The sequence below is a fragment of the Podarcis cretensis genome (assembly GCF_951804945.1).
Source record: "Podarcis cretensis genome assembly, chromosome: 2".
In the NCBI taxonomy this organism is placed as follows: Eukaryota; Metazoa; Chordata; class Lepidosauria; order Squamata; family Lacertidae; genus Podarcis; species Podarcis cretensis.
Genome location: NC_137171.1, coordinates 124,128,153 through 124,149,400, shown reverse-complemented (window position 1 = coordinate 124,149,400; position 21,248 = coordinate 124,128,153). Strand labels below are relative to the sequence as shown.

The window sequence follows — 21,248 nt, the reverse complement described above, 5'->3', positions numbered from 1 at the left end:
TGCTAGAGAGGTTAAAAGCAACAAAAAAGGCTTTTATGGGTATGTCCGTAGCAAAAGGAAGAACAAAGAAACAGTGGGGTCACTCAGAGGAGAAGATGGTGAAATGCAAACAGGGGACACAGAAAGGGCTGAACTCCTCAATGCCTTCTTTGCCTCAGTCTTTTATTTGCTGTCAGCTCTCCCCCCTCAATGGAGGACCGTAACTCTGAGGAACCATCTCCACTCCTGGACAAATCTCCAGAAACTGCAATCTTTTCAGTACCCTGGGGATAATCACTCAGATGCTCATCATCCAATCCCACTTCTGGAATAACAGAAAGGGTGGTGGGTTTTACATTCAGATCTCCAGGGATCAAATTGTCAGGATCTATCTGATTAGTTAAACCTTCATTTTGGAGCTTCTCTGAAGGCACAACATGAACATGCTTGGAATCATCAAGGTTTCCTGCTAAGGAGGGAGTAGAGAAAGATGCTGGAGGACTGTTAAAACTTTCAGAGTCCTCTCCCACTTTAGACACGGGAGGATTATCAATATCAAAAAGCTGAAAAGCAGAAGGATCCAACTCAAGAACAGAAGTTGCAGGAACAGGCAGGGGAGACTTAGCAGAGTTTGAAGAATCCTCTATCTGGGATTCTTGTTCCCTTTTAAGAGCAAATGGTTTATTTTCATTCCCAGAAGCAGAAGAAGTAGTAGCTATAAAGCATTCAGTATCTTGCTTGGATTTCTGTCCCCATTTTGTAGTGAACAGATTGCTGTCACTAGCAAACCTATCAGTGTCCCGAGGTTGCTCTTCTGGATCAAATTTAGAGATAACAGGGTTGTTTTTATTAGAGTGATAGGAAGGAGAGAAAAGGGAAGCAGAAGGAGGTGCAGAAATAGCAGAAGTGGCTTTGGTTTCATTCTCTGAAGACGAGCCCAGTCTGTAAAAAGGGACAAAATAAAACGTGCATGTCAGTTGCAGTTGCAATGTAAGACAGGCAGAAACATTTTGAAGACAAGTTTAACAAGGTTGCTGCATGTTAAGTGAATAGGAAAGGTGTAGGGTTTTAGCAAATGTTACGGAAATTACAGGGGGGGGGGCACATCTTTAAAGTTAAATATTACAAATATTATGCCTGAATGTATCCTTTCAACTTGACAGCTCAGGGAAGTTACCTAGCTTTAAAAATAATATAAAATCATCTCCTTTCCCAGTTTCCTCCATTCCAAAGCTATTTTCCCCTTGAAAAGGGACTCCAGGAGGTTCCCAGAGGTGACAATTGCTGGGCTCATTGTTAGCCAAGGGAAGTCAAATCTCATCACCTGACTCGACTCAGGCTCCAGACATGAAAAGGAACTTCTATTGTACTTTTGGGTGGTGGGTACTTAAGACATATTTGTCTATGCTAATCTTATACCTGAGTCTTGCCCTGCCTTGTCTGCTTATACTAATCTTGTACCAAGTTTGGACATGTTTGCCAAGGTTGAACTAGTGTAACCCCTGTCTACCCCTCCCCTTTGGTGACATGTCAGTGATGTAGCAATGATGCTGTGTAAACTGTATTCTGGGATATGGTGGGAAAGTTTTAAAAGTCTTTGTCACCCCATCCTCGGGGTTCAAAATTTGCTCTTTGAACCTATTGCACAATAAACTTTGGTCTACAGCTATTTGCTCTGGTTGGCTGGACTCCTTCCTTTATTCCGCAGGGACCCGCGGGCTCTGCCCAACGAGCTGGGTGACTGAGCAGCGTCACACCTAGATTTTTCCATAACAGCAAACCACCCCCTTCATATTATAATTTACCTTTTAACAGCAGCAAATGCCTATAAAAGAAAACAACACGTTGCCTGAATGAAAGTATTTTGTACATTTTAAAAAGTCTATCAGTAACATCTCTTTTCAATAGAACACCTTTTTAATCCCAATTACATTATAGTATTATCATAGTAGTAGTAGTACAGTGAAATATACAAAGCACCAAGCATACGGGAGTCAGGCAGGAAAACGAGTGGCGCCTCTGTGACACACAGCTTCCATGCAAAAGCAACGTTTTATCCAAAGGTTGCATTCCACCAAGCCATAAAAATCGCATTTTAGATTGCGAAAGTTTTTGGCCCCCCACAGCCAGAAAGATTCCTGCTCCAGTTTGTCTATCTCCTCCTTAAAATGCAGCAACTGGAACTGGACAAAGTACTGAACCCGGCTAATCCTACACTGACCACAACACTCTGGCGCATTTCCTCTCTCTCCTTCGAAGTTAAAGCATACCCTTACCCGCATTCTTTCAGAAGTCCTGCTATGTCCATTAAACTTTGATTAGTTTAATGTTAAGTAAACGTCCAGTGCGCTTCCAACGCCATAAGTCTTATCTCAGCAGAGAATTTTGTGCAGCGGCTGAAGGAGGCAGGAGAGTCAGTGCCTTTTATAAATGAAGAATCCTGGAGCAAGCACTTTGGAACTCAGGAAAAAAGTTTATTCACAAAAGCAAAAAAACCCTGGCGATAAAGCACACATGCTTTTATCTCCGGCATAAAGCAAACTTTACTCTAAACTTAACTCATATCAGCAAACACGCCCATGGCCACAAACTGAGTCTGCGAGTCAGGTCAAGGGGGGGGGGGGAGAGAGAAACATGGGTGAACTGACTATTTATACAAACCAACTCACATTCCTGGATGCTTAATGACTTCCAGCTGCTCAGTGATTAGAGCGACTTGTTACCTCTTAACCCTTTAGTACCAACATGCTATGACTCCCTAAATAAAGAAGGAGCGAAAATCAGATGCAACGGGTCATATTTAGGAGGCCTCTCTAGGCAGCGCCTGGCACCAGCCCCCTCTCCCTCCCTCCGCGCATGTAGACTGCCCCTGGCAGCGGGAGCTCCGCCGGAGGCCCCCGCTCGCTCGCCCTCCCTTCACCATGTACATGTAGGGTCAAAAATTAACTAAGCAGCTCCATTAATCAGAGTGACTGACTCACCACCTATCTTGTGACACGGGTATGATGTTCAGGAATCACCATACCATGTTCTATAAAGAGATGCTTGCAAAGCCACAACTTTTTCTTCTGGATCTAGGTTTAAAGCATGCATGTCTAAAACAACCTACAATTAGATTTTCACACTTCTCTTCCACTCTCTCATGCCTAACTATGAGGACCATAAGTAGACCAGACAAACACTCATTCAAGTCAAACGCCAACTCACGGAGGTATTTGTTGCTCAGGCTGGCTGACTGCCTCCACCCAACCCTTCAAGAGTGGATACTACTTCTCATCCAGAGATACACCAATCTTTACACCAAAAGTTGTCCTAAACAGCATGCAAACCACTGCAATGTGGCCACTTCCTATACCTCTTGTCAGAGGTGAAGGGAAATAATCAGACAACCTCACCAACTGGTTACTAGTGGTCCCCACCAGTAACCAAAGTTATCCAGGCCCCCCAAACCTGTCTTTAATTATTACCACAGTAGGGTGGAAGGAGCCATGCCTGAAGGATGCGGGAGATTCTTAGTGGGACAGGAGAGCTGGGGGGGGGGCAGGAATTACATCTGGCAACCAATGAATCCCTTTGCTTCAGGCAGTACATAGGTTGTTGTTGTTTAGTCGTTTAGTCGTGTCCGACTCTTCGTGACCCCATGGACCAGAGAACGCCAGGCACTCCTGTCCTCCACTGCCCCCCGCAGCTTGGTCAGACTCATGCTGGTAACCTCGAAAACACTATCCAACCATCTCGTCCTCTGTCGCCCCTTTCTCCTTGTGCCCTCCATCTTTCCCAACATCAGGGTCTTCTCCAGGGAGTCTTCTCTTCTCATGAGGTGGCCAAAGTACTGGAGCCTCATAGGTAGACAAGTCTAAAAAGCCCAGGACACAAATTTTCAGAATCCTCTAGTGGTTATGATGGCTCATTTACCAGAAGTAATGTATTTAGCATTAACTTTGGAAGTATATACTCTATTCTTACCAAACTAAGCCTCCTAGAGCAAAATATGTATCAGAAGGCTATTGCTTGCAAGCCTGTCTGAATCACTTGCGGCTTCGAGGTCACAGGCATGCTTGAGCCTTGCTAAACATCTCCTTTTCTTCTGGAGTCCGGATATACTGCTGTATCTGTCTAAAATGGGCTCATCCCCAGTGATAGCAGAATCTTCAAGGCTTAGCTCAGGAGTTCGTAGCCTCTCTGCCGGGTTCAAGACGCAGGGTGGGAGCAAAGGTTTCCGTTTGCTGAACTTCTGCTTCTCTCCTGAAAGGGAGGCCTCTTCTACTGTTGCAGCGCTCTCATCGATTAGCTGCAGTGGCACAGCTGCTGAGTTTTCTAGGTCACGGTCTTCCGTAGTATCCACGATGCGGAAGGCAGCCTGTAGAAGCACACAGCGGTGCCGTAGCAGGTCACCGATGTACTTTGCCACACTCCGATGGCCCACTTTCAGCACTCGGAAGCTGTACGCCGGCTCCTTCGGCCAATAAAGCGAGACGAGCGCCGCAACCCCAGAGTCGGTCACGACTGGACCTAATGGCCAGGGGTCCCTTTACCTTTATTATTATTACTACTACTACTACTATTATTAATTGAGTTTATATACCAGGGCTTTCAGGGCGGTTCAAAGAATATTATCAATGTACAATGTATTATTTTTGAAAACTTTAATAAATATCTTATAAAAAAAGAAAAGAAAACACCTAGCACCACGAACACTTTTCTGGTGGCCTGGCAAGACTTGCCCCACAGCCATTCGCTAAACAAGTGCCTCGTAATTGTTCTCTTGCTTTATTATATAAGGGGCAGCGCAAGATATAATGCATAAGGTCCTCTACTTCAGGACATCCCCTAATACAAACACGTTCATTTATTGGTATGCCTCTGTGTCTCCCATTTCTATAAGCAGAGTTTATTGTATTTAATCGTAACTATGTAAAAGCTTTCCAAAGTTGTGCAAAAGTCAATTCATTAAAATAAGGTGTATGTTCATAGGCCTCTCTAAGTTTAAAATATAATGGGGCGCATGTAGATGTGTACATAGAGAATAGCTCATTTTTAGTTGCCACTGCCCTTATGGTTCGTTTAAAGATATTTTTCTGGGAATATAAGGGACAAACTCTAATGTTCATCTTTCACCTTATGAAATAAGCACCATGTGGTAGCAAGTTGTGGGGTGGGACAGTTTCTTTGGTTTGCAAAGAGGCCTATGAATTCAAAAGTGGTGGTAACGCCTATCCAAAAAGAATAGCTTGATCCCAGCTCATCAGACGGCCGTTCTCAAATAAAGGGTCACTTTTCAGGGTCACTTTCCCCCTCCCTGAACTTTGCCAGAAGATGCAGTGGCATCAGTGAGATCCTGCAAACACTGTTTTCCTTCTGCACCTGTTCCTCCAGCCCCACCAAGATAGTCCTTGACAGGGCAGAGCTGATGCTTCCCCTCGCAATTATCAGAATCACAGTGATTTATTCCTCTTTTCCCTGCAAATACCCAAAGGATCAACCAGCCAAACATCACCTTTGAGACCAATAACAGAGACCTCAGAGTGGAGAGCAGCATGAGGCAACTTCAAGCAACAGGTTTGTATTTAAGTCTCTCATGTGTCACTGAGGGCTTTTGTGGCAGGCAGGGACTCTGCCAATGTGGAGGTCCCATATCGCCCCTCTGTTTTGAAATGTCAATGGGGTCTTGCTGGAGACTTTGGGCTTCTTCTCATTAGCTGCTTATGAAGAGCAGTGACAATAGTGGCCACAACAGCCGTCAGACCCAGAGTGATGCTCCTTCTGCTGTTGCTGTTCCTTCAGCTGCTACCCAGTGCTGCCTCTGGGATGCTGAAGGCAGAATGCCCGTTGAACTTGAGGAGGGACTATCCAGATGCGCTGAACTATTACAAGCCAGGAGACCACATCATAAGTGGGCTCATATCTACAGTGCAATCTATGCTGTCAACGTACAATTTTAGCATGCCCCCACAAAATGTGGTTATACGGTAAGCACTTGAAAAGAAATCAGAATAAGGCTGTTAAACTCAGCTATGATTTTGTCCAATGCCCCACCATTCCAGAAACATTTCCTTGACATGTTTGAATATTGCGTACTCCCTCTTTACAGGGCTCTAGTGCCCAAATGTATTGGCCATTTGTCATGGATGCTTTAGTTTCGATTTCTGCACTTTAGGGGGATGGAGTCCTTTTCATCTCTACAATTTGATGATTTTTGTCTGTCTCTGCTTTGGTGGCAAGCAGCTGTTTGCCTTGTATCAAACACACTTATGGCAGATTCTGTGATGGCAATTTGCTTCTTGCTTAGATCTGTGCGAAAGCTGTGGTGTCATTCTTTGAGTAAAATCCAGAGGCTGAAGATTAAGATATGATTTCAGCGAATGGAGAATGACATGAGAATAATACATTGTTTTATGGCAGGACTGATGTCTCCTACTGGTATCTCCTGTCCCTGCAGATTGCTGTTCATGAGATAAATCAGGATCCTGGGATTTTGCCCAATGTCACCCTGGGCTATGACCTCTATGAGAACTATTTCAATTCAAGAATGACTTACGACGTGATGATAGATCTGCTCTCTCCTGGCAGGGCAAATGTTCCAAACTACAATTGCGGAAGACAGAGCAAGCCCCTGGTTTTCATTGAAGGGCTTGATTCGGACACCTCTGCCCAAATTTCAAGTTCACTGGGAATTTACAAAATCCCCCAGGTATGAAAACAAAAGCATAGGCAGCCTGCAGGAAACCACTGCTTTGCTGGAGAAAATGCCAGGAATTGTTCAGAGAAGTAAGGGCTGCCCTTTCCACCAGAGGAATCACACAGCCCCTTGTTCCAGTTAATAGTAGGCATGTGGTTAGGGAATATCTCCCACCCTGAGTGAAGGGTTTGTCCAGCTGTGAGAAGAAAAGTCCCACAAGGAGAGTTCACCAGAGCACCCTTGTAAGAAGGAAAACAATCCTAGCAGTGCAGCAGTAACATTGCTAGCACATTTTCAAAGCTAAGCAGGGCCCGGTATGGTTTCAAATTGGATGGGAGACAGTGCGTTGAGATTTCTGCATTGCATGGGGGTTGGACTAGATGACTCTCGGAGTCCCTTACAATTCTATGTTTCTATAAACAGAACACTCATGAGAACTACACTGCTTAGTAGCTTAGTGGGGAAGTACAAGGGGAAATGGAGCATGATAAAAATGCCACCTTTTAGGGGTCTGCCTGGCACCAATAATTTTGGAGTAGATCTGCTGAGAAGAGTTCTTCAGATCCATTAAGGTTATATCTTTACTTCTTCCAGCTGCATCTATCCATTTCCTCTCCTCTCCTCTCCTCTTTCCTTCCTTTTTGATTTGGCAGAAGTAGAGGGATGGCACATTTGCACTTTCCCCTTGCAAAATCACCTATCAGTGTTGCGATCCCTGCTTCAGAGCTGCTCCAAATACCTAGAAAAGTGTGGTGCTTCCTCACATTGCATTGCGATCGCCAACCGCTTTATGAGATATCATCACAGTTCAAAATGGCATATATAAATGTAATGCACCAGGTAGCTTCTCTGCAGTGCTCAGGTGAGAAGCAGAAAGTGAAATGAGTCCACGTGGTAGGACCTTATGCTGAAGGCTGATAAATATAGGGCAGGAAAAGAAATCTATAGAACTGACCTCGCACGGAAGATGTGAAATATCTATTAAACAGCTGCTTAGGAGCACCCTATGCACACAGAGAAATGTGCAGGACATGACTCTTCCTGAACAGAATTCCCAGTTAATTGATAATATCAGTGCTTGCCCTGAAAGCAAAAGAAACTCTTCAATCTCTCCTTTCCTTACTAGGTAAGTTACATTTCCGTTAATCATGCTCTTGGCAAAGCACAGTTCCCTTTCATCTACCGGGTGATCCCAAATGAAGAACCCCCAAGCCAAGGGATTGTTCGTCTACTTCTGCATTTCAGGTGGATGTGGATCGGGCTCATTGCTCCTGACACGGACAATGGAGAAAGGTTTCGGAGCACCTTGACCCCCGTTCTCATTAGGAGCAGTGTCTGTGTTGCCTTCTCACAAAAAATGTCACGAGAGGATTTCATTGTGCCCGATTTGCTTGACAAGATCCTGCACAAGATTTTGTTTTCCATGGACAGGAGAATCAATGTATTTCTGTACTATGGGGAGTCTCTGTCTTTGGTAGATGTATTAACAACAATTCACGTGGTGGGTTCAACCCTGACTCCAATTACAGGGAAAATTTGGATCACAATAGCTTTGTCGTACTTCAACTCCAACCTATCTCCCACAATGCTTATGAACAAGCACATCTATGGTTATTTATCATTATTTATCCAGACCAAAAAAAAATCGAAGCATAACCTGCCAGTTATATATCATGGTAATCTCGATATGAATACAATCTGGGAAAATGGATATCATTGCTTATATTCAAAGCATGTGTTATCTGTGAAAGGCCAGGACCGATGCACTGCGAAGGAGAACCTGAAGAGCTACCCTCAAGATGTCCTGGAAAGAAGCCTTTTTCAAGACACTTACAGCATTTACAACACTGTTCGATCTCTGGCACGTGCCTTAAATGCTGCAGACTCATCCAGAGCCAAGTGGATGTTGATGGTGGGCAGAAAGAGATCGGAAGGTGAAAGAATCCAGTCAGCACAGGTATTCCTTTTTATTCTAGTGACGTGGCGGTATATGGTTCCACTTGAACTGACAATCAGTTCCACTCTGCAACTGTTATTTTACTTATATAACAGGTCCAATCCTTGGGGTTTCCAAGAACAACGTTTTTGTTCAACATCTATATAATAAATAATATTTTTTTATTTATACCCCGCCCTTCCCAGTTCAGAAAACCAGGCTCAGGGCAGCTAACAACAGATTTAAAACACAATTGATGCAACAAAAAACAGCTTAAAATACAGTATAAAACATGAATAACAATAAATTCCGAATTCAAAAATCAATTTAGGGGGGAAATCCATCCAATAATCATTAGATGATCACCAGGGCTAGCTGGCTAAATTAGTCCTATTTGGGCCAGCAGAGAGACCAGGGGAGAATTAGCTGTGGGATCCCAGAGCGGGTAATCTTCATAGAAAGGGGAGGGGGAGGGAAGGAAGGGGAATAAAAGATCAGGCTAAGTTCAAATTGAACTTTAGAAACGACTTGCATGAAGGAATTGAGGGAGTGCTCATCAAATTTGCTGATGAGACCAAACTTGGAGGGGTAGCTAATGCCACAGAAGTCCGAATCAGAAATCAAAATGCCCTTAACAGATTGGAGAACTGGGCCCAAGCTAAGAAAATGAATTTCTATAGGGAGAAATGTGAGGTTCTGCCCTGAGGCAGGAAGAACCAGATGAACAAATATAAGATTGGGGATACCGGGCTTACTAACAATAGAGGAATGCTTGAAGAAACTGGGTATGTTTAGCCTGGAAAAGAGGAGACTGAGAGGAGATATGAGAGCCATCTTCAAATATCTTTGCGTGGACAGGCGGAGTCCCCAGATCCCGAGTGGTCCCCCCCGTCATGTGGAATAACGACTCTAGACAACGTGCTATGGGATTAAATTGGCCACAACTTTATTAAATTTCAAATGTGGGTGGACCTTGGCTCAGGCATTGGGCGTTCTCCCTCCCCAGTCCCCAGCCGGGGACCTAGGGAGCATCAGGGTTATCCAGTGTGTGTGGGGGGGATGGGCCGGCTCTGGAGAACATACGTTCAAGCAGAGATAGCCGCCCCCGTTATGCCGCCGCCGCAGGGGAGAGCAATGATGACCTTTCGGCGTACGGCCAAAGCCTCCCTTCAAAAACCCCTTTAACGGGGAACCCTGGTATCGCCGCCGCAAAGAGGAAGATGGACTAAAGGATTCCGCCCAAGGCCTGATACCGCCAAAGTTGTGACGTTTTGCTACGGGAAAGGCGAAACCTGCCAATGCAGGGAAATTCCTTTCCGGCCCTTTAACAGCGACCTTATCGTAGCAGCGCCCGCATACCTGTGGAGACAGGCTAACCTGCAAAACCTATGAAGAAAAGTTAACCTGCAAAAGAAGACATTAACTGAGGGTGGGTAGGGTGGGAGAAGCTCTGGAGCCAAGTGAGGATTAACAATTAAGATCCACCCTCTATTGTGTGGGCAGGTAATCCCTCCCCCTACCTGGCCTGGTTTCCCTGGCAACGCTTCCCCCAGGTGGGATTGGACAACTCACTGGGGTAGGCAGGGACCTCCAGGTATCCCACCTGAGGGAAGGCAAAGCCTATGCTGATGGGGCCACTCCAGATCCAGGGCTGCACGCGTCTCCGCAAAGGGCGCCCCCCGTTTTAAGTGGGGAGCGGTCATTAGGGCTGTCACATGGAAAAAGGAACAAGCTCGTTTTTTCCTGTTCTGGAGGGTAGGACTCACACCAATGTCTACAAGTTTTAAGAAAAGAGATTCCTTATGTATAAGGCAGCTTACTATCTTGGAGCCAGTCTCTGAGGTGCTTTCAGAATTAGAGGAGAACTGAGGCAAGATTTTTTTTTTTTTTGGACGCAGGTGGCGCTGTGGGTTAAAGCCTCAGCACCTAGGGCTTGCCGATCGAAAGGTCGGCGGTTCGAATCCCTGCGGCGGGGTGCGCTCCCGCTGCTCGGTCCCAGCGCCTGCCAACCTAGCAGTTCGAAAGCACCTCCGGGTGCAAGTAGATAAATAGGGACCGCTTACCAGCGGGAAGGTAAACGGCGTTTCCGTGTGCGGCTCTGGCTCTGGCTCTGGCTCTGGCCAGAGCAGCGATGTCACGCTGGCCACGTGACCCGGAAGTGTCTCCGGACAGCGCTGGCCCCTGGCCTCTTAAGTGAGATGGGCGCACAACCCCAGAGTCTGTCAAGACTGGCCCGTACGGGCAGGGGTACCTTTACCTTTACCTGAGGCAAGATTTTACCTATTCTGAGGTCACATTGACTCCTCTGACTCCTCCTCGGCTGCAACATGTGAGCTTCTACTGGTCCCTATTTATCATAGAAACATAGCATCATAGAATTGTAGTGCTAGTCATCTTCCTACATTCCCCTCTAATGCAGGAATCTCAACTAAAGCATCTATGACAGATGGCTATCGAACCTCTGTTTAAAAACATCCAAGGAAGGAGTGTCCACCACCTTCCAAAGGAGTCCTTTCCACTAGGCTCCACTGCTGGAAAGAGGGCCCCATTTTCCACGACCTCAAGTAAATTGGGGCCACTTAAAAAAAAAAACAAACTTGTGTGGCCACTATGGTGCTGATAACATCAAGGTTGCAGGTTCAATCCCCATAAGGGACAGCTGCATATACCTGTAATTAAGAGGCCTGGTTCCAGATGATCTTCAGGGTCTCTTCCAGCTCTATGATTCTATGACCCTAAGCCATGTGTAATAATAATAATAATAATATATATATATATATATATATATATATACTGGACCGAGGCCATTTAGGGTTTTAAAGGTCAGCACCAACAGCCATGAATCTTGGAGCATGACTCTATTTTAATCCTTTTTCTATCTACCCTCTGAAGGAGAGTCTCCACCTCCATCGTTCTGCCCGGACACTGAGGTCCAGCGCCAAGGACCTTCTGGCGGTTCCCTCGCTGCGAGAAGCCAAGTTACAGGGAACCAGGCAGAGGGCCTTCTCGGTAGTGGCACCTGCCCTGTGGAACGCCCTCCCACCAGATGTCAAAGAGAAAAATAACTACCAAACATTTAGAAGACATCTGAAGGCAGCCCTGTTTAGGGAAGCTTTTAATGTTTAATAGGTTATTGTATTTTAGTGTTTTGTTCGAAGCCACCCAGAGTGTCTGGGGAAACCCAGCCAGATGGGCGGGGTATGCATAAATAAATAAATAAATAAATAAATAAATAAATAAATAAATTATTATTTCTCTCTCTCTCCCCCCCCCCTTTTTGTCTGGATCTGTGTTTTTAGCTACATTAACATTTTAGTTTGGATAAAGTGATATTTGATAATAATCTTTGTATCTCTCTTTAAAATTATAATAAAGTTTATTCAAACAAAAAAGAAAGAAAAGAACCAACTTCGATAAATGCCAGGATTTTCTCTGTCCTTCTAGCTTCACCCTTTCCTGAGAAACGTCAGATTTTATAATGCTTCTGTGGATGGAGTTTATTTGGATGAGAATGGGCAACTGGCAGCTGACTTTGATATTGTGAACTTTGTGATTCTTCCCAATAACTCCCTTCATGAAGGGAAAGTTGGGTGTGTGGAGAAACGGGGATCCCAAGGCGTACAAGTCACCATCGACCAGGATGCCATTGTGTGGCCTCCTTGGTTTAACAAGGTGGGTTGAGCCATTCAATTAATGTTATTCTTTTGATCATCTGTTAAGTTCTAACAATACTTCTGGTATTGTTGATTAGACCTCAAAAAAGAGAGCTATCATTGCTTTGAAAATACTCAGGAAAGGTTCTTCCATATTCACTCATTCTCTAAAAAGCATGGCAATTCCAAATCAGAGCTCCTCTGTTTTGAGCTACATGTTAAATCATGGGCAGGCAACCATTTTTTCTCCCAAGGGTCACATTCCCTCAGAGGGAAATGAAGAGCGAATCTCTCAGGGAGCTGCAGGCAGGGCTGAGGGTGGAATCGATATTGAAGGTGGGCAGAGCAAAACACGAAAGAATTCTGGATCAACAAATCTGGAATAAAATTTGCCTGACTTCATTTTTTTTACCATGGTTACATCAGAGTAGATTTCCCTATGCAGCTCTGTTCAGAAGTAAGCCCACTGGTTTTGATGGCAGCCCTGTACCTCTGGTTACAAACTTAATTCGTTCCGGAGGTCTGCTCTTAACCTGAAACTGTTCTTAACTAGAAGCGTGCTTTCACTAATGGGGCCTCTAGCTGCAGTTGCACACGATTTCCGTTCTCATCCTGGAGCAAAGTTCTCAACTCGGGGTAACTCTTCCAGGTTGGCAGAGTTTGTAACCTGAAGGGTTTGTAACCTGATGCTGTTGTAAGTAGAGGTTCTACTGTACAGGGAAGTTTTTAATGTTTAGTGTTTTATTGTTTTTACATATGCTGGAAGCTGCCTACAGTGGCTGGGGCAACCCAGTCAGATGGACAGGGTACAAATAAAAAAATTATTCTTATTATTAAATAAGTATACAATGGACCTATAAAGGCAATGCGAAAGAAGGAACCTGATCGTAAATTCTTTGACAGCTAATCTGCTTCAGTTTAGAACACAGGCTGGATTTCTTTCCTGATTACAAGCTGAATTTCGTTCCTGGAGAGAAACAGCGTCTCACGGATACCCCTTTGAAGGTCACCCTTGAGCTTTGCAAAAGTGTGGTTTCCATATCAGCAACATGGATTTTTCAGATATCTTCTAATACCTTAAGTTTTACTTAAGGTTCCTAACAGACTTGAAGGAAGTAACAAATACAGAGATGAGGCTGGGATCAAGTAAGATCTGCTCTCATAATGGATCCATGAGGTCAGGAAATTCAGAATACCATGGAGCAGGTTAGGTTGAGAACAGCAAACTGAATGAACCAGTTTGCGGAGAAGTCATTAAACTGCATTTTTATACATATAATTAGCCAAAATCAAGGTCTAAACTGCTTATGATACCACAGTCCTGATGAAAATACCTCCCATAATCCCCTTACTCAGTGGCGTAGCGTGGGTTGTCAGCACCCAGGGCAAGGCAAGTAATTTGCGCCCCCTAACCCGTGGATTTGCGCCCCCTAACCCTAACCCCCAGATGTTGCGCCTGGTGCGGCCGGCCCCCCCTGCACCCCCCACGCTACGCCACTGCCCTTACTTTCCCTTCCTATTACTTCTGGTGACTTTGCATAGATAGAAATAGCCCTCACTATTGATCCTTTGTCTATGAGTAGATGGTGCCTCATTCCAGATGTAGCAAGAACTGTCAGCCTGGGCATGTCAAGGTGAACCGGGAAGGAGAGCAGCTTTGCTGCTATGATTGCGCTCCCTGCAAGGAAGGGACAATCTCTACCCAAGAAGGTAAGTTTCTCCAGAGGAAAGGGCAGCCTTTAAGGAATGGGTAAATTATATTTAAATATTTTTGGATGAATTAGACCTTTTTGGAGTTCAAAGAAATGGCCTTATGGGTGGACTGGTGGGTGTTTAAGGATCCAGAAATCCCAGCCCCCCAGTATCATCTCCATTACCACTACCCCAAGTGTTTTACATGTGACTGCTTGCCATTTTGATGTATCGACTAACCCTTTGCAATTCAATTAACACATTAATCTGCCTTAATATTGGAACAGGCTATTAGTCTATTTTTCAAATGTAGTTCAAATTTTCAGAACAAAACATGTCTTTTGTGGAACGTAACAGAGTAATTGCGCACATATGAATGATGCTGAAGTCATTGTTCTTCTTTTCAGATGCAAAACATTGCACCAAATGTCCAGAAGACCAGCATCCAAACAAGAATCAAGATAAATGTGTTCCTAAAATTATCAACTTCCTGGCCTATGAAAAACCCTTGGGAATCATCCTGACTTCTTCTGCCCTATTCTTGTGCTTAACCACCATCTTTGTGTTAGGAGTTTTCATTAAATACAAGGAAACTCCCATAGTCAAAGCCAACAACCGGGACCTCTCCTACATCCTCCTTGTCTCTCTCCTTCTCACCTATTTAACCTCCTTCCTCTTCATCGGCAGGCCAAGGAAAGAGACCTGCCTCTTTCAACAAATGGCCTTCAGCATCATCTTCTCTGTTGCCATCTCTTCAGTCTTGGCAAAAACCATCACTGTGGTGCTGGCCTTCCTGGCCACAAAGCCAGGGAACAGGGTGAGGAAATGGCTGGGGAAGAGTTTGGCCAACTCTATCGTCATTTCCTGTTCCAGTGTCCAAGTTCTCATCTGCACCATCTGGCTTGGAATGTTTCCCCCATTCCCAGATTCCGACATGAACTCTCAGCCTGGAGAGATCATCTTGCAATGCAATGAAGGGTCTGTTGCCATGTTTTATACTGCCCTTGGCTATATGGGTTTCCTGGCTGCCATCTGCTTCACGGTGGCTTTCCTGGCCAGGAATCTGCCTGGGGCCTTCAATGAAGCCAAGCTGATCACCTTCAGCATGTTGGTCTTCTGCAATGTTTGGGTGTCCTTTGTGCCCACCTACCTGAGCACTAAGGGGAAATACATGGTGGCCGTGCAGGTCTTCTCTATCTTGGCCTCCAGTGCTGGGCTCCTGGGCTGCATCTTCATTCCTAAGTGCTACATTATTATACTCAGGCCTAACTTGAATAGAAAAGATAATCTGACAACAAAACTAAAGATGGCATCTGATTCTTAGTAGATTTTTTCCCCATCTTACACAGTTCAGCAAAGAAGTAATAAAAAAAGCTATTTCACTTGTGAGTGATTATTATGAGCTGCTATTTTAAATATTTTCTCTTCCCTTTACTAATGTCCCAAAGGCTATAGGTTATGGCCAATGAAGATGAGGCTATAGTGACCATGGAAAGCCCACAGGTTCTATTAATATTTTGTAGGTATCAAATATGCAAAAAAACTGTGTGGTATGTTGCAGATCTCTTGCTTGCCTAAGCAGACATTCATAGTTGGCCTCTGATAAAGAAGTAAAATGCAAAAATGCAATTCTTTCCAGAAATCAGGGTGTAAAATTGGTGTAAAAAGGGGTGGCCAACTCCCAAGAGACTGCAATCTATTTACAAAATTAAAAACTGACAGGTTTTCAGGTCAAAGTTGTTGACCTTTTTTTAGGGAGGAGGAAAGTACCGTTTTTAAGGGTTTGGGGGGAGAAAGAGGAACGGCCACTCACCAACAAATCACTGGCAAAACTAAAAGCCTCACTGCATATCCGTAGAGGGTAGGACGAGGGGGCGGGGACGGATTGCATTTTAGCAACGCTAAGGAAAGGGACCCAGCGATCGAATGCAATCTACCAAAAGCTCCCGGGGATCTACCAGTAGATCGCAATCGACCTGTTGGACATCCCTGGTGTTAAGGAAAGCAGTGTACTGTGTGATACAGGTTTATCACAAAGGGGGAAAAGCACCTCTGCTACATGGCCCCTATTGAAAAACCAATGGTATCTGTGAGAGACATGTTTTATGACTTTGCATGTCAACAGTTGTGGCGTTCGTACGGAGGCCCCGGTTGTCTCACGGACTATTGACCTGTACACTAATCCGCTGCCACCAATAAGGTCCTCCCCAGTAAATCACTTAGTCTCAGTCAGGTTCTTAAGTTAACAAAGAAGAGTGTAGTTTATTGCAAACACAAATATTGGGCCATTATAAAGAGATTTAGTGGTTCTTAGTTGATCGGTGATGTGGTAGTGCTATATTGTATTATTTATGCAAATTGATTTTCTCTGGAGTTAAAGCTCTGACTGGGACAAACCTTCTTATGCTGAGCTCGTATTTTGCACAATTTGTATACGGTGTTTGTTTGATAATGTGAGGTTTGCTATGCCTAATAAAGGATTCACCTTTTAAAGCAAACACAAATACACTTTAGCTGCATTCAAAATGTTGTTACCCTTTATCTTCTTAGTCTTATTTTATCTTGTCTATAACTCTTCTACCTCCCCTCACAAAAGAACCAACTGCACTAACTGTCTCTGTTTCCAACTGTCTGCCAACTGCTTTCCCAACTGCCTTTCCCAACCAACCAACCAACCAACCAACCAATTCACCCTTGGGCTAAGCCCTTTTATAAACACGTAGGCTCTGCCTCTGGCTTTTCTATTGGTCTACCTATTAACCCTTTCTCTCCCCCTGTACAGACATTTCCAAAAGAACGGGAAAACGCCACAACAGTCTATTGGTATTTAGGTACCAAGTCATTGTTTTGTGTAAGCGTTTGCTGAGGCCCTCCCAAAAAAATTCAGGGAGGGGACCAGAACACCCCCAAAATCCACAGCGGATGTGTGCACATGCCATGAGACATGCTCACCTTAATTGAGCAGCGCATGTGGCATTCGGGTGACACGTCAGCAGGTTGGACGACATGTGCTCACAGCGAGAGCAGATTCTGCAACATAAGCTTGATCCTTGTGTATGTTGTGCGGCGTGGTCACCCCCCTTGAGACCGAGGGAGGCAGGCGGGCGGGTGGTGATGGGGGATAAAATATTGAGGGGACTGACCCTCCAGAAGAAACTTATTAGGGGCAAGGGACCATGGCCCCCCCACAGTTGGCACCTATGCTAAGTTCATCTGCTCTGCCTACATGGTCAAAGGCAGACAGCAGGAGGCAAGGGTTGTCTTGGGCTCAGTTCCTGCTTCCCACAGGTGTGGGAACAGAATACTCAACAATGATGATGATGATGATGATAAATTTTATTTATTTATACCCTGTCCTCCCCGGCCAGAGCCGGGCTCAGGGCAGCTAACACTGGTAAAATTACAATAAAAACATAAGGGGGGGGGGGTAGGCAATTTAAAATACAGGTTAAAATCCAATTTAAAATGCAGCCTCATTTTAAAAGTAGCCCATTGAGCAAAACCATAAAGGCGGGGGGGGGGAACATAAGGGTCAGACTGAGTCCAAACCAAAGGCCAGGCAGGACCTGTGGAAAGATGTCAAGTCCCGCAGGGCCATAGTCTCTTGTGACAGAGTGTTCCACCAAGTTGGGGCCAGTACTGAAAAGGCCCTGGCCCTAGTTGAGACCAATCTAAACACCTTGCGACTTGGGACTTCCAAAATGTTGTCATTTGTGGACCTTAAGGTCCTCCGCGGGGCATACCAGGAGAGGCGGTCCCGTAGGTACTAGGTCAAAACCAGCACCTTAAACCTTAAGCTGCTGGCCAAATCCAGCGGGCTCTTCTTATGTTCTTACATCTGCCCGTATTCCCATCCCCATCGAATAACATCTCACATCTCAGGTTACAGACGAAGCCGTCTCAGCCCTGCAGCTACCCTATCTTGCGATCTCAGCTGCAGATCTTGAGCCACCACTGCTTTCCTGAGGAGACCGATATTGTTCTTGGTGACTCAGTTTCGCATTTTAATGATGCTCAGCAGTAAATCAGCCCTGTTGTGTGGTAGGTCACATATACACCCTGAATGAATAGATTGATCCTGGCATATCATACGATGAAGCTTTCTAATGTTTAATTTTTTATCAGGTTTTTGAATACAGCCGTACCTTGGATCTCAAATGCCTTGGCTCCCAAACAAATCAGCTCCCGAATGAGCAAAACCCGGAAGTGAGTGTCCCGGTTTTTGAACAATTTTTGGAAGCCGAACATACTGTGAGGTTGCGGGTGCAGTGTGGGGCACCCCCACCTCAGCATAAGACACGCCACAGCATGTCTAGCCGCCATGCCCACTCTCTGACCTTTGCCTCCCTCGCAGAAAGCTTTGCTTAAGTTCCACTTGGCTGGAGCATGACGAATGAAGCAGACTTTCGAGTATCAGGGGAACATTTGGGGGGAAGCACCTGCCTGGCACGTGAATTGCTAACACTAGAAATGTGCCTTGCTGGAAATACGTTAAGTTCAGGATGGTTTCGCTACAGTTTCCAGTTGTTGACTTCTGCTAATAAAAGGAGCCAAGGCAGAGCTAGCCGGCAGCTTGCTTGGAGCTTGCTAGCTTGCTTGCTCCTGCACAACTCACATGCATCCAACTCCTGTGTCGTCCTCCGTTATTTCTGCAACATCCGATGGGGCTTCCGCAGCTTCTGGTTGGCTGTAGGAGTTTCCTGCAGCCAATCAGAAGCTGTGCTTTGGTTTATGAATGTTTTGGAAGTTGAATGGACTTCCGGAACGGATTCCGATTGACTTCCGAGGTACAACTGTGTTCTGGAAGCCGCCCAGAGTGGCTGGGGCAACCCAGTCAGATGAGTAGGGACAAATAATAAAATCACCACCACAACCGCCATCATCTTATGGTAGTTCTCCACTAAAAGTCAGACCAATCTCACCTTTCCCCTCCCTGACCCTTCTCAGAATCTGTGTTTCCACCAACATGTTTTCCTCCAACTTTGCAGCTGCTCCTAGAGCCTCAGGGAGAATCCATGAAAGTACAGAGCTGTTAATTATAATTAAAAGTAAATAAATCACAGTTATTTGTTACTCTTCTTCTGGTCAAAACTTCACTTGGATACAAATAACAGAAATGAGGCAGCGTGACGCAACTCCATTTCACATGCCTGAAATGCCTACTGCACATAGAGACCTTTGGCTGTGATTTGGGGGCAGGCAGGGACTCCGCCAGTGGGAAGGTTTCATTCCATTCCTCTCTTGTAATGTCACTGGGGCATGGATAATAATTCATAGAAATAATGATGGAAGATGGATGATTTTGGAAGATTTCTCGGTTAAAGGTCCAGCCTGCCCCCCTCTGACCTATTGCAATATTATATGGGGGAAGTTGGGAGGCGGGATTCCTCCCCCCCCCCCAACCAGTTCCACGACTGAACCCACCCAGTAAGTCCAGGAGGCTGCAGAGGTGATACATCCCATGCTACTTATCAGAATTGTAGTAATTTATTTTCCATTGCCTTGCCAATGCTCAAGGGCATTCCCAAAGATCACAATTTAGAGCAATAACAGAAACATCGGAATCGACAGCAAGGAGGTGAAACTTCTTGCAGCAGCAACCATGCGGCATAAATACCTCCTGCACCACTGAGAGCCTCGGGTGACAATTAGGAAGGGGTGGGGAGCAGGGGGCCGAGTCAGGTTGAGACGTCCTATGTGGCGCTGTAGCCATGACTAGATTCCGTCTGTGATTCATTGCAGTCTCAGCCTTGCCCGAGGGTCTTGGCTGCTTTTCATGAGCATGGAGAGCAGCCCCAGAGGCAGCAGTTGTGGCAGGTATATCCAGATTGTGCTGATGGTGATACTCTTTTCCCGGACAACCTGTGAGATGCCGGTGGCAAAATGCCCCTTGAATTTCATAAACAACCAGACAGACCCTTTGAATTATTACAGAGCAGCAGACTATATCATTAGTGGGTTTGTATCTGCCACCAATGTCATTCTACTCCCGATCAAGTTCTCCAAGACTCCCTCTACGAGATATTACCCGTAAGTAATTAAGGGGCGCAGGTAATTGCAGGGATGCGGGTGGTGCTGCGGTCTAAACCACTGAGCCTCTGATGAGACGGTCTGCGGTTCGAATCCCTGCGACGGGGTGAGCTCCCGTTGCTTGGTCCCTGCTCCTGCCAACCTAGCAGTTCGAAAGCATGTCAAGTGCAAGTAGATAAATAGGTACTGCTCCGGCAGGAAGGTAAACGGCGTTTCCGTGCGCTGCTCTGGTTCGCCAGAAGCGGCTTAGTTATGCTGGCCACATGACCCGGAAGCTGTACACCGGCTCCCTTGGCCAATAAAGCGAGATGAGCGCCACAACCCCAGAGTCATCCACGACTGGACCTAACGGTCAGGGGTACCTTTACCTTTAATTAAGGGGCAGTGGTGGATTTGTTGCAATTCCTGCTGATTCTGATTTCGTATGTGCCAATTGTGCTCCAGTCTCTCTCTTTCTCTGGTCCTAAAACTGAACAATATCCCCTCTTTTGGCAGAAAGTTTATTATTATTACTATTATTATTATTATTATTATTATTAGGATTTATATATCACCCTATGCCCGTAGGTCTCAGGGCGGTTCACAGGTTAAAATCAGAATATACTAAAAGCACAAAATACCTAAATCAAAATATCATCATCATCATCATCATCATCATCATCATCATCGTTACTTTTACTTAAATTTGTATGCCTAGCCTTCACAGCTTTAAAAAACACCACAAAAAAATTAAAAAATGTATAAATTGTAAAAATTGCACAGCAAGGGGTTGGAATTTTTCATTTCCCAGAATGCCTTTATTACCTCACAAGACCACCACATAGGATAAAAGGTGCCTCCTTTCTCTTTACATTTACAACAGATATTTGTACCTGCCTTATGCAATTTTCCTAACTTACTGGGAGTCAAATACCATCTCTACATCATTTCCATATAGTTTTCTTTCAGTGTACAACCCGCCGAGAATTTCAAATCAGTTTTCCATAACCTTTCTGAATCTGAAAGTTGGATATTGCGTCCCAAATCCCTTACTCAGTGTATCATTACAGATTTAACTTGTTCATCCTTTGTATGTCATTCCAAAAGCAAGTCATACATTTTCAACAGTATTTTTTATTATTATTTTCTAACAAATCTTTTTCAAATCCTGAGGTCTCATGACTGAAACCCCTCTTTTTATCTGTCTTGAAAATATCATTTAATTGATGAAATTGTCGCCAATCAGTTAATAAATCTCTTATCTCTTCAAAATCCTTCAAATTTTTTGGCAGTTTTTGAA

At 44.9% G+C, this 21,248-nt stretch overlaps 2 protein-coding genes across 4 annotated transcripts in view; both read left to right on the top strand.

The window, feature by feature from the left end:
- LOC307208743 (vomeronasal type-2 receptor 26-like) overlaps positions 1-21,248 on the top strand; it is a 98,330-nt gene that overhangs the window by 27,242 nt on the left and 49,840 nt on the right. The gene's annotated exons all lie outside the window — the stretch shown is intronic.
- On the top strand, positions 5,240-15,321 carry LOC307208090 (vomeronasal type-2 receptor 26-like). 3 transcript variants are annotated; one of them, XM_079962482.1, is made up of 6 exons: positions 5,240-5,948; positions 6,419-6,670; positions 8,410-8,615; positions 12,039-12,266; positions 13,831-13,957; positions 14,347-15,321. In XM_079962482.1, the coding sequence occupies exons 3-6, from the start codon at positions 8,562-8,564 to the stop codon at positions 15,261-15,263; spliced, it is 1,326 nt and encodes a 441-aa protein (XP_079818608.1). In that variant the 5' UTR covers positions 5,240-5,948; positions 6,419-6,670; positions 8,410-8,561; the 3' UTR covers positions 15,264-15,321. The 3 variants fall into 3 exon arrangements, with proteins under 3 accessions (XP_079818608.1, XP_079818607.1, XP_079818609.1); XM_079962481.1 differs by lacking the exons at positions 5,240-5,948; positions 6,419-6,670 and adding an exon at positions 7,465-7,784 and having other exon boundaries at positions 7,904-8,615; XM_079962483.1 differs by lacking the exons at positions 5,240-5,948; positions 6,419-6,670 and adding an exon at positions 7,692-7,784.